The 13,307-nt window shown below is 39.1% G+C and overlaps 1 protein-coding gene across 11 annotated transcripts in view; it reads left to right on the top strand.

Annotated features, from left to right (window-relative positions):
* The window catches only part of RNF17 (ring finger protein 17), a 139,293-nt gene that overhangs the window by 110,970 nt on the left and 15,016 nt on the right, over window positions 1-13,307 (top strand). For 10 of the 11 annotated variants that reach the window (XR_004030130.1, XR_004030131.1, XM_030813222.1 and 7 more), the window contains 6 exons: window positions 802-921; window positions 2,897-2,977; window positions 5,023-5,148; window positions 6,296-6,355; window positions 9,154-9,270; window positions 11,128-11,287. Coding sequence is in view for 9 of the 11 variants with exons in the window: in XM_030813222.1 (XP_030669082.1) it covers window positions 802-921; window positions 2,897-2,977; window positions 5,023-5,148; window positions 6,296-6,355; window positions 9,154-9,270; window positions 11,128-11,287 (664 nt within the window). In the remaining 2 variants the exon portion in view is untranslated. The remainder of the gene's footprint in view (window positions 1-801; window positions 922-2,896; window positions 2,978-5,022; window positions 5,149-6,295; window positions 6,356-9,153; window positions 9,271-11,127; window positions 11,288-13,307) is intronic. The other variant, XM_030813225.1, reaches the window with a different exon arrangement.

The raw sequence follows: 13,307 nt of genomic DNA on the forward strand, positions 1-13,307 counted from the left end.
AAGAAATAAACGTCTCGTGGAACCATATCCTAATTATCTGTGAGGTATTCAGACATTTTTTATTTAATTCTATTTTATTTCTTAATGGTAGTTGCCAAGCAAATCCAATTAAACAGTGATATGTTCATTTCATTATGTTGGGATAGAAGAAATAATTTATTGGCATTCCTTATTAAGACAGTTTAGAAATTGAATTATCAAAATTAAAGCATTTCAAAAAGGGATCGCTCTTGAGGAATTTGTAAATCCAATAAAACCCAGTTTTTTTCAAAAAAAATATCTGATGGGTTAAGTGTAAGAAAACCTTTTTACAATGAGGTTTGATACACTATCGGATGAGGGAATAAATACAGTATTGCTTTTTTTCCTGGAAATTTTTGAAATCCAGATTTTAAACTTTTCAGATGTCTTTTTTTTTTGAAACAAGTTCTTCCTCTGTCACCAGGCTTGGAGTGCAGTGGCACAGTCACAGCTCATTGCAGCCTTGACCTCCCGGGCTTAGGCAGTCCTCCCACCTCAGCATCCTGAGTAGCCGGTACTACAGGCGCATACCACCACAGCCAACTAATTTTTATATTTTTGTTAGAGATGGGGTCTTGCCGTGCTCCCAAGGCTGGTCTCAAACTCCTGGGCTCAAACAATCCACCCATCTCTGCCTCCCAAAGTGCTGGGATTATAGGCATGAGCCACCAAGCCCGGCCTGTCTTTTTTCTTTTTTTTTTCAAATAACAGGAAATTCGTTTTGTCCCCTAGCTTTTAATAATAAATTTTAACTATAAATTGTTATTTGTCCTGTTTCAGGTACAATATTTAGATCATGGATTCACTGAAAAGATTCCGCAGTGCCATCTTTACCCTATTTTGCTGTATCCTGATATACCCCAGTTTTGTATTCCTTGTCAGCTCCATAATACCACACCTGTGAGTACATAATAATTTGCGGAATGATTAATTTTAAACATTAGTTTTTATTAATAATTTTTTAGAAATATTTAGAATGTAAAATGAAATTTCAGTTGCAACAAAAAAGTAATAAAACACCAACACATAAGTTACTAAGACAGCTAAACAGCCTTTATGAAGACAGTTACAAAATTATACTCAAGGCTGTAAAACATCTGAATAAATGAAGAGATGCTCATAAGTGGGAAGATATAAGATTGCAAAAGTTTATTTCTTTATCAAATGAAATTACAACAAACTTGAAGCTGGAGATCAGATAAAAGAGTATCTTACTCTGTCTTGCTGCATAACAAATTAAGCTGAGACTTAGTGGTCTAAAACAACAGTAAACTTTCATTATCTCATACAGTTTCTGTGGTTCAGGGATTAGGAGTGGCTTAGCTGGGTTGTTTTGACAAGGGGTCTGTATTAGTCCATTTTCACACTGCTATAAAGATACTACCTAAGACTGGGTAATTTATGAAGAAAAGAGGGTTAATCGACTCACAGTTCTCCATGGTTGAAGAGGCATTAGGAAACTTACAGTTGTGGTGGAAGGTGAAGGAGAAGCACATACCTTCCTCACAAGGTTGCAGGAGAAAAAGAGATTGAAGGGGAACTGCCAAACACTTTCAAAACCATCAGCCCTTGTGAGAACTCACAATCAGCATGGGAGAAACTGCCCCATGACCCAGTAACCTCCCACCTGGTTCCTCTCTCAACACATGGGGATTACAATTCGAGATAAGATTTGGGTGGGGACACAGCCAAACCATATCATGGTCCCTTGTGATACTGCCGTCAAGATGTCCACCATAAGTGTAGTCACCTGAAGGATCAACTGGGGACAGAGGGTCCACTTCAGATGGTTGACTCACATTGCTTTGGCAGGAAGCCTCACTTCCTCACCATGTGAACCTCTCAACGCATAAAAACGTAACAATCACTGTTCCTTAATGAATACATATTGCAGGCCTTGTACAAGCACTGCATTGGCATATTGGGCTTTTTTAAAAAGTCTTGGCTGGGTGCGGTGGCTCACGCCTGTAATCCCAGCACTTTGGGAGGCCGAGGTGGGTGGATCACGAGGTCAGCAGATCAAGACCATCCTGGCTGATATGGTGAAACCCCGTCTCTACTAAAAATATAAAAAATTAGCAGGGCATGGTGGCGGGTGCCTGTAGTCCCAGCTACTCGGGAGGCTGAGGCAGGAGAATGGCGTGAACCCAGGAGGCGGAACTTGCAGTGGGCCGAGATTGTGCCACTGCACTCTAGTCTGGGTAACAGAGCAAGACTCCGTCTCAAAATAAATAAATAAATAAGTAAATAAATAAATAAAATAAATAAAAAGTCTTAAATGTAATGTTTTTAAATGTAGGGTGTGTGTGTGTGTTTTCTCACGTCTGGCTGAACAGGTTTATTTATTTATTTATTTATTTATTTTTTTTTTGAGACGGAGTCTCGCTGTCGCCCAGGCTGGAGTGCAGTGGCGCAATCTTGGCTCACTGCAAGCTCCGCCTCCCGGGTTCATGCCATTCTCCTGCCTCAGCCTCTCCGAGTAACTGGGACTACAGGCGCCCGCCACCACGCCCGGCTATTTTTTTTTTTTTATTTTTACTAGAGACGGGGTTTCACCATGTTAGCCAGGATGGTCTCGATCTCCTGACCTCGTGATCCGCCCGCCTCGGCCTCCCAAAGTGCCGGGATTACAAGCGTGAGCCACTGCGCCTGGCCGAACAGGTTTATATTTTTAAAGCGTAAAATGAGTACTCAAATTATTCATTTTTAAAGATTATTTTTATCATGTACCTGTGATATTCTCTGAGAACTGCTTGTGTATTTTATACTACTGTCTGATATTATTTGTTTATGGCTACTTTTGTGTATCTTAATTTGCTTCCTGCTCTGATTTTATGAAAGCAAAAAAGAATCTGAGTTTATTAATCTCAAATAGGTTGGGAATGTCTGGCAACCAGATGCAATAGAAGTTCTTCAACAACTGCTTTCAAAGAGAGAGGTGGACATTCACATTATGGTAATTTAAAGTATATATAGTTGGTATAAATTATTTGCCATCAAATATAATTAACATAATTTGAGGGATATTTTTGTTGATAAGCAATGGTATATACCTTCTTATGTGAATTGCTTGTTAGCCAAAAGAAACTACCAGTTTGGTTCCTAGGCTTGCTTTAAATAAGCCTGATTTTGAACAAGTTCCTGAGAACTTTCATAACCATTAAAGTCACTCATTTGAAAGATTCTTTATTAACAGCTTGTTTTGTTACACGGAGCAGTATTAAATTTTTGGACATGTTTATAATTATATGTAGCAGTTTCCAAGATGGTGCTGAACACTCAGTACTGTCTCAGGTCCAGGTAATTCAGGGAGTCTATCATGATCTGTGTCCTCAAAGCCCTTATCTGGTTAGTGAAACAAGGCAAAAACCTAAAACATTTGCACCACAAAGTAACATGCCAAGAGCTAAGTGACTGGTAAAAAGAGCAAATGTAATAGGAATTTAGAGATGGTGAGAATCGAGGTAGCCCTTGTAATGTTCTCCTGACTGGGGAAATGAAATGCACAAAGGTACAGAGAGACATTTTAGGGAAATGTTTGACTTGAATAGTGGAGGTTTTGCGAGGAGTAGTGGTAGTGAATAACATTCAGGAGAGGTAGGGGCCAGTTGGTGGGGTTGGTAGGGAGAGCCTGAGTGGAGGTTTCTGAGCAGTGAGGTGGTAAGATCAACCTGCAGCTGCTATGTTTGCAGGGCCCAAGTGGGAAGATATATGGTAAGTAAAGTATTTCTATATTAAAGGATGATGATAGAGTGATAAAAACCTAAAGGAGGCACACACTCACTTACATAAGGAAGTGGCTTTTGTTAGTACTAAGAGTCCCTCCCTAGTTACGTAGTCTCCATGGCAAATCACTGAAATATGGTAGAGATTGAAATTTTTAGTTTGTCCAGACAGCTTTCATTGCTTCTTTGCTTAATTGACACAGAAGAACAGCTTGTGGTATAGCAAAGGCTGCCAGATGTCTCAGAGACCATGAACGTGCATGCCACACAACCCAGCTGACAGCAGGCCTTGCCCAGACTCACTCCTCTGCCTTGTACACAAAGGGAGATGCTGACCAAGGGCCTCTTAGGTGCTAGCCTCTGCTCTAGGCCCGGAAACACTTACTGCTGGGGGCTGAGCAGTAAGAAATCCCTGCCTTTCTAGAGCTTCCATTTCAGTGGTGGGAAAGAGAAAATAAACTATGAGGAATATTAGATTAGGTAAGAGAGAGGCTGATAGGAATGGCATGGCCAGGGAGGAGGTTCCACTTTAAACATGCGTCTGGGAAGACGTCACTACAAAGGTAACATGAGTCAACACCTTAAAATGGTTAGAGGACAGACCACTCGGGTGCAGGGAGAAGAGTGCTGAGGGAGGGGACTGCACTGGCAGAAGAGTGAATGGTAAGAAGAGATAGGACAAGATCTGCTGGGAGGCAGCAACAGTAATTCAGTGAGGAGCAGTAAAACAGTGAGGAGCAGTGAGTTTGGACAAAGGTGGGATCAGTGGAAATGAAGAGAACTGCTGTGGGTCAGCTTATCAGTTAGGGACACATTCAGTACACAATAACTAAGTGAACTTTATTCAGAGTTTTAAAGTTACCATGATTCCTGCTTTTAGACTGTTTCGAGTCCCACCAATTTTGGATTTTTAAATGAAACTTTATTTCTTCACCTCTGAACATAACCTTTTCTTTCTCTTTCTACGTAGTATAATTTATTAGTGTCATCTAAAGGTGATGTATTTGGGAATTGGAATTATATATAACTAGTTATTTTGTGGTAAATAACTAGAAAACTATGAACTTGAGAGTGTATATTACATAAACCAAAGTAGTAGAATTACTCCCTTATAGCGTGTCAAAATACCAGGAAGAGAATTCTATGAAATGAGTCACTAGCCAAACTGTCTAGTTAATACTAGGATTCTCAGAAGCTAATTTTGATATTTACTGACTATAAAAATGTCATCAAGTGGAGTTTATTTTTATAATTATATTTATTGAACTTTAAATAGGAATTACCTAAAAATCCATGGGAGAAATTGTCTATTCACCTCTATTTTGATGGAATGTCACTTTCTTATTTTATGGCATACTATAAATACTGTACTTCTGAACATACTGAGGAGATGTTGAAAGAAGTAAGTGAACTATTTTTCTATAAAAATCTAAAGTGTAGAAAAGTCTAGTTAAAATGTCACATTTTGTCTTACACTATGTCTTAAATATGATTCTACATATCTGATCTATTAAGAAAATCTAGAGGATTTACACATTTTTGCTGAGAAAGATAAATAGGCTGACATGCATTATAAATGTCCTGTAAAAGACTTTAATTACATTAAGATTCAATTAATGTTTCTGTACCTTCAAACCTAGTGCGATGCCCATGCTATTCAGTGTTGTTTGAATGTAGGTATGCACATTCTAAAATCTTTATACAATTCAGTACCAGCAGAGGGCTCTTGCTCCAGATAAAATATGTTTTCCTTTTACTTGACACAAAAGCCGTGTATTACAAAATTTCTCTCATTTGCCTTCTCACGGGAAACCCAGAGTCACATTTTAAGCTTAGCTTCCATAAGTGGCTCATTCCTTGCCTGGTGCTTCTGTGGTTTAGTACTTTAAAAATATAGCCTGTTACAAGATATGGTTTCACATTTCAAGCTGCTATAAATCTTTTATAGGAATAGATTATGCATCATTATATTTTATATCACAAGATATTTTTATTTCTAGAGTTGCAGTCTACTTGTTAGACTTTTTAATATTCATTTTGGTGATAGTACACAACCAAACATTGTTCTATGGATAAAGAAAACTACTTTATTCTCTCAAATAGAAATGGTGCTGTATAACTTTGTACCTGTAATCCTCCCTGCCAGCTTTTTCTTTAAAGCAGAGGTGTGGTTGTTGTGGGTGAGTGGGGGGGTGTGTGTGTGTGTAAAAGAAGTTACGTCTGTTATTAAACAGGTTTTATAAAGATTACTTAGTCTTTCTGTTCTAGTTGTACTATTCACTGTGAACATTTTAAAGGGCAAGGTAAGAGCTCCCACTCTTATAATAAATGAATTAGCTTTGACATGTGTTAACATACATTTGAGGTTTCTTGTTGTTGAAAACTCATGGTGAGATTATTCAGAACATTAGATTTTCCTGTAATTGATCTGAAATAAATAAATGAATACCAACAAGGAAATGCACCCAGTTTTTGTGGGGATGAAATATGGAAAGTACCTTAAAACAATATAGCTAAAGCTGATTTTACTCAATACCATATTATTTCAGAAACCAAGATCAGATCATGATAAAAAGTATGAAGAGGAACAATGGAAAATAAGGTTTGACGTAAGTAACAATCCAAGTATTTTGGAAACTTTGGACACTTCATTAATACAAAGGATCTGATACAGGACAGAAAGCTCTCTTTTATAACAGTTTTATTGAGTTATTTATATATCATAGAATTTACCTATTGAATATACAGTTCAGTGTTGTTTAATATTGTTCACTGTTTTGTAACCATCACCACTATCTATTTCCAGAACATTTCATCACCCCCAAAAGAAGCCCTGTACCAGCAGCAGTCATTCTGCATTCTTCCTTCCCTAGCTTCATGACAGCCACTTCTGTCCCTGTGGATTTGCTTATCCTATACATGTCATATAAATGGAATCATACACTATGTGGTCCTTTGTCGCTGGCTTTTCACTTAGCATAACATTTTCAAGGTTCATACATGTTGTATATATCAGTGCTTCACTTCTTTTTGTTGCTGAATAAAATTCCATTGTATGGATATATTTTGTTTACCCATTCATCTGTTGATAGACACATGGGTTGTTTCCACCTTACGGTGATTGCAAATAATGCTGCTGTCTGATCAGGTACAAGTTTTTATGTAGACATATGTTTTCCCTTCTTTAGAGTATACACCTAGTAGTGGAATTACTGAGTCTATGGTAACTATGTTTAACATTCTAAAGATCTCCAAGACTGTTTCTCAAAGTGGCAGCATCATTTTACATGTATGCCAGTAGTGTGTGTGCAAGGACCCCATTTTTTCCACCTCCTCACCAGATTACTACTTGTAATCTGTTTTTCTAGCCATTTTAGGATAGGCATGAAGTGGCATATCACTGTAGACTTGATATGCTTGTCCTGGTGATTAGTATTGTTGAGCATCTTTTCACGTGCCTATTGGATATATATATATATATATATATATTTTTTTTTTTTTTTTTTGAGAAATCCCTTCAAATCTACTCCCCATTTTTATTTGAGTTATTTATCTTTTTATTGTTGAGCTATAACAGTTCTTTATGCATGCAAGTACCTTATCAAATATATGATTGCAAATATTTTCTTTTATTCTGTGGGTTGTCTTTTCACATTAATGGATTTGAGAGCGTCTCGCTATATTGCCCAGGCTGGTCTTGAACTCCGGGGCTCAAGCAGCCCTCTTGGGTTTTTGCAGAGTAGTTGGAACTAAAGGCATGGACCACCACACCCAGCTTTCTTTTCACTTTTTTGATAGTGTCCTTTTAAGTACCAAAGTTTTTAATTTTTTTTTTTTTATTATACTTTAGGTTTTAGGGTACATGTGCACAATGTGCAGGTTTGTTACATATGTATCCATGTGCCATGTTGATTTCCTGCACCCATTAACTCGTCATTTAGCATTAGGTATATCTCCTAATGCTGTCCCTCCCCCCTCCCCCAACCCCACAACAGTCCCCGGAGTGTGATGTTCCCCTTCCTGTGTCCATGAGTTCTCATTGTTCAATTCCCACCTATGAGTGAGAACATGCGGTGTTTGGTTTTTTGTCCTTGTGATAGTTTACTGAGAATGATGTTTTCCAGTTTCATCCATGTCCCTACAAAGGACATGAACTCATCATTTTTTATGGCTGCATAGTATTCCATGGTGTATATGTGCCACATTTTCTTAATCCAGTCTATCGTTGTTGGACATTTGGGTTGGTTCCAACTCTTTGCTATTGTGAATAGTGCCGCAATAAACATACGTGTGCATGTGTCTTTATAGCAGCATGATTTATAGTCCTTTGGGTATATACCCAGTAATGGGATGGCTGGGTCAAATGGTATTTCTAGTTCTAGATCCCTGAGGAATCGCCACACTGACTTCCACAATGGTTGAACTAGTTTACAGTCCCACCAACAGTGTAAAAGTGTTCCTATTTCTCCACAGTTTTTAATTTTGATGAAGTCCAATTTATCTGTTTTTTTTTCTTTTGTCACTTGGACTTTTTGGTGCAGGAAGAGTTTTAGTACGTAAACCTTTGTAATTTATGAAAATAACATAACCTTATTGTAAATTGCCTATTACTTACTTAAGTTCAGCAAATTTCAACAGTGGCTGATCACTTTTTGATGAATTTTCCTAGGTTCAAACTTTTTTTTTGTTTTGTCTACCAGTTTGAAATGTTAAATAGTAATAAATTAACCTACAAATTTGAATATGATGGTTTTTACTTAAGATAATTAGCATATTCTTGAAGAATAAGAACGTTTTATAAAGATATTGCTTGTATTTGCAGAAAAACATGTACCACATTTTTATACACATTTGCTTTTAACAATTACTAGGTGCCGTGATCTTCCTGGGAATCATGTAACTGTATAGTATTCCTTTGCTTTCATAGGGCTTAAGAGAAAGCACACCTTTTTGATGATTTTAACTTAAATTTTCTCTTAGCATTTCATGTATTATTTTAGTTTTTATTAGGAAGTACTTATTCTTAAATACTGCAAAAATGTATAAAAGGAAAAAGGATCTGTTCCTCATTCTGCACCTCAAACACCCCAGCCCTCATTAGTGGCAGTTACTATTGACTATTATTCTAGAATTCTATGTATATGTGTAGATAATATGTACATCAATAAACATTCATGCATTTTTTTGCACAAAACACTTTTTAAAATTAGAGGACAAAAGAATACTAAAGATCTTTGATTATCATCACATTTTGGTCCTACTGTAACAAAATCATTTTATGGTATTCAGTATTTAAGAGAGCTTGCTTTCTGCTAATTGAAAAGTAAATTGGCACCATCATGAATTTTTATAATGTAATAGATTTTTGTCCTTATTCTGAAATTTGAATTTTTCTGTGGTGTTTTAGGAATTGCTTTCGGCTGAAACAGACACTCCTCTTTTACCACCGTATTTGTCTTCATCTCTGCCTTCCCCAGGAGAACTCTATGCTGTTCAAGTTAAGCACATTGTCTCACCTAATGAAGTATGTGATCTAAATGATTAGTTGGTGATTAACAACATAACAAACTTTCTTGGTCTTAAACACTAGAAGTGACTCTTCACTTCTCTATCTTCCTGATTTCAAATGTTGCAAATTCGTGGCCTCTAGTTTGCCCCACCCTATAATATCCTCTTTAGATATTTGTTAATATTTAAGGCAAGTGTTTTTTAAGAATCTACTGGGTTCCCGGTGTTGTGCTGCTTTATTCAATGTTATGCTTATATCCGATATTTAGATTTTTAAGGTGGAACCGTTTCTACCTATGAAATCTTAAACATCTCGCTTCCCTTCCTCTTCCTGCACTGAACTCTTCTACTTAACCACCTGGCTGACATCGTGTTCCACTTACTATGTTTGTCTGCCTCCCCTTAGGGTATAGCTCCATGTTGTTCATTGAGGTATCCCCAGAGCCTAGAATAGTGCCTGATAAATACTAGGCACCCGGTTAATATTGATTGAATGCGTGAATAAAGGCACTGAAAGTTAAATTACATGTCCTTGGCTAACAGAGAGGAAGAAATAAGTAGCTTCAGCAGCTCCTTCAGCCTTTTACACAGTAAGCCATTCTCTCACAGGCAGGGGAAGGATTTGCTTTCTAATTTCATCAGAGAGCAGAGTAAGTAGCATGTTATGCTCTGTATAGTTGCTAAACAACTATTGCTGGTTTTGGTAATTTTGCTTATTTATTGCTGCATCACAGTTTACCCCTAAACTTAGCAGCTTAATACAAACACACGTGAGGGTCAGGAATCTGGGAGCTGCTGAGTTAAGCATTCTAGCTCAGGCTCTCAGGAGGTTGCAATCATGATGTTGGCAGGGGCTGCAGAAACCACTTTCGAAAAGACTCACTCGTATGGCACCACCTGGAAGGCTCTGTTTCCTGCCCGTGGCCTCTCTGGTTGTCCGCTTGCAGCATGGCTATGGCTTCCTGGAGCATGAAATCCCTGGCAGAGTTCTACCAAGACAGAAGCTACATGTCCTTATAAGCCAGTCTCAGGAGTCACACACTGTCACTGCAGTTGTGGTTTTTTGTTTGTTTGTTTGTTTTTTGAGATAGGGGTCACGTTTTGTCATCCAGGCTGGAGAGTGCAGTGACATAAGCATAGCTCACTGAAGCCTTAATTTCCCAGGCTCAAGCATTCCTCCTGCCTCAGGCTCCCGAGCAGCTGGGCCTACAGGTATGTACTACCATGCCCAGCTAATTTTTTTTTTTTTTTTTTTTTTTTTTTGAGACGGAGTGTCGCTCTGTCGCCCAGGCTGGAGTGCAGTGGTGTGATCTCAGCTCACTGCAAGCTCCACCTCCCGGGTTCACACCATTCTCCCACCTCAGCCTCCAGAGTAGTTGGGACTACAGGTGGCTGCCACCACGTGCGGCTAATTTTTGTTTTTGTATTTTTAGTAGAGACGAGGTTTCACTGTGTTAGCCAGGATGGTCTCCATCTCCTGACCTCATGATTCACCCTGCCTCAGCCTCCAAAGTGCTGGGATTACAAGTGTGAGCCACCGTGCCCAGCCTAATTTTTTTGATTTTTAGTGGAGATGAGGTCTTACTGTGTTGCTCAGGCTGGTCTTGAACTCATGAACTCAAGCGATCCTCCCACCTCAGCCTTCCAAAGTGCTGGGATTATAGGCATGAGCCTCCACGCCCGGCCTAATCATGTTCTCTTGATCACAAGATAAGTGTGGTAGGATGTGGGAAGAAATAGGAGGTGAATATCAGGAGGTGTAGGCGTCTCTGGGAGCATCGCTAGAGGCCGTCTGCCACAGTAATTTTGTCCACATATGTGAATTCTTGAAATTCCAGAATCTGAAAGTTTTCCTTTCATTCTCCCCACTTAGGTGTATATTTGCCTTGATTCTATAGAAACTTGTAACCAGCATAGTGACACAGATGATAGTGGAGTCGGCAGGGAATCAGAATCCGAGAGCCTTGATGAAGCACTGCAGAGGGTTAATAAGAAAGTAGAGGCGCTTCTTCCTCTGACGGATTTTAGAACAGGTATACTTATTACATTTGAATGAAACAGGATACTTAATAAAACTTGGATTTTGTTTTAATGGGCTGATGACCTTGGGCTATCTCTAATGTTGATATTTTCCTCATATTCACTTTACATGCATGATTTCCTGGAATCCTCAAGATACCCAGAAGATGACTTGTTTCTCATTTTCTAGATAAGGAAGCTGAACTAAGAGACGTTAAGTAAACTCCCTTGGGGGACAATTTCACTTTCCACAAAGAAGACAGTGTTGGAAAATTGCATAAAGATTATTTTCTAAGTTTGAGGTTATCAGTAGCTGAAATTTGCAAGAGTTGTCATTCAGACCTTAATGGTCATCATTTTAATTACAGGCCACCTACAATGGTAATCTTGAGGTGGAGGCTCAAAGTATGACCTGTTCTGTCAAGACAGGTCAAATTTCTACTCTTTTATCTTTTCAGTCCATTCTTCCCATCTTTATTAAATATGTGTGATTCTCCTCTGAGGAAAATGTATCTAGTTATTTTAGTATGTGATGCATAGAGATGTATTTATTCTTGATATTTTAGCAAAGGAAAAACACACATCAGCTTAACGTCTTACCTGTATTCAGTGAGTGTTTTGTTTGTTTGTTTTTTGAGACAGAGTCATTTCGTCGCCCAAGCTGGAGTGCAGTGATGTGATCTCGGCTCACTGCAACCTCCTGCTCCTGGGTTTAAGCAATTCTGCCTCAGCCTCCCAAGTAGTTGGGATTACAGTTGCGTGCCACCATGCCCAGCCAATTTTTGTATTTTTAGTAGAGATGGGGTTTCCCCATGTTAGCCAGGCTGGTGTCAAGCTCCTGACCTCAAGTGAACCGCCCACCTTGGCTTCACAAAATGCTGGGCTTATAGGCATGAGCCAACTTGCCCAGCCTTTTTTTTTTTTTTTTAAGATGAGTCTTGCTCTGTTGCCCAGGCTGGAGTGCAGTGGTGCAATCTGGGCTCACTGCAACCTCTGCCTCCTGGGTTCAAGCAGTTCTCTTGCCTCAGCCTCCCAAATAGCTGGGATTACAGGCACGCGCCACCATGCCCAGCTGATTTTTGTATTTTTAGTAGAGATGGGGTTTCACTATCTTGGCCAGTCTGGTCTCGAATTCCTGGCCTTGTGATCCTCCTGCCTTGGCCTCCCGAAGTGCTGGAATTACAGGCGTGAGCCACCGCGCCCAGCCCAGATGAGATTATTGTTTTACTGATGACTTTTTCTTTCTTTCTTTTTTTTTTTTTGAAGACGGAGTTTCGCTCTTGTTGCCCAGGCTGGAGTGCAATGGCACAATCGTGGCTCACCGCAACCTTTGCCTCCCAGATTCAAACAATTCTTCTGCCTCAGCCTCCCAAGTAGCTGGAATTACAGGCATGCACCACCTCGCCTGTCTAATTTTGTATTTTTAGTAGAGACGGGATTTCTCCATGTTGGTCAGGCTGGTCTCAAACTCCTGACCTCAGGTGATCTGCCCACCTCGGCCTCCCAAAGTGCTGGGATTACAGGCATGGGCCTCCATGCCCAGCCCTGATGAGTTTATATATGCAAGAAATTGTCTATAACTCTTTAATTAAAATCACTTGAAATAAAAATCTTTATTCATTAGTTAAGTATTTCAATGCCACTTGCCCACAAGTAGAATTCTCTGTGAAATTACACAGAAAGCATATGACATAAGGAAGTAGAACAAGATGGGAAACTGAGGCACATGCCATCACTCTGAAATCTAAGGATGTACGAAGGGAAGTATATACTGTACTAATTTTTCCACCATTTAACTCAAGCCTAGCGCTCATTGGTACACTTTTTTTTACTGAGTATTTGCTTGTATCAGGTACCATGTTAAGAATACAAACATCAGTTCTGCACTCAAGAACAGGTGCTCTAAGCAGAGAAGAGACATGTAAACCAAGTAGAGTATGAAAAGAATAGCTCCTCTTAAAGGAGTGTGCGTAATGCCGTAGGATCACAGGGAAAGCAGTGATCAGTTATTAGGGCTTTGTTGGTCATGTTGGA

This window comes from Nomascus leucogenys, chromosome 5, assembly GCF_006542625.1.
Source record: "Nomascus leucogenys isolate Asia chromosome 5, Asia_NLE_v1, whole genome shotgun sequence".
NCBI lineage: Eukaryota > Metazoa > Chordata > Mammalia > Primates > Hylobatidae > Nomascus > Nomascus leucogenys.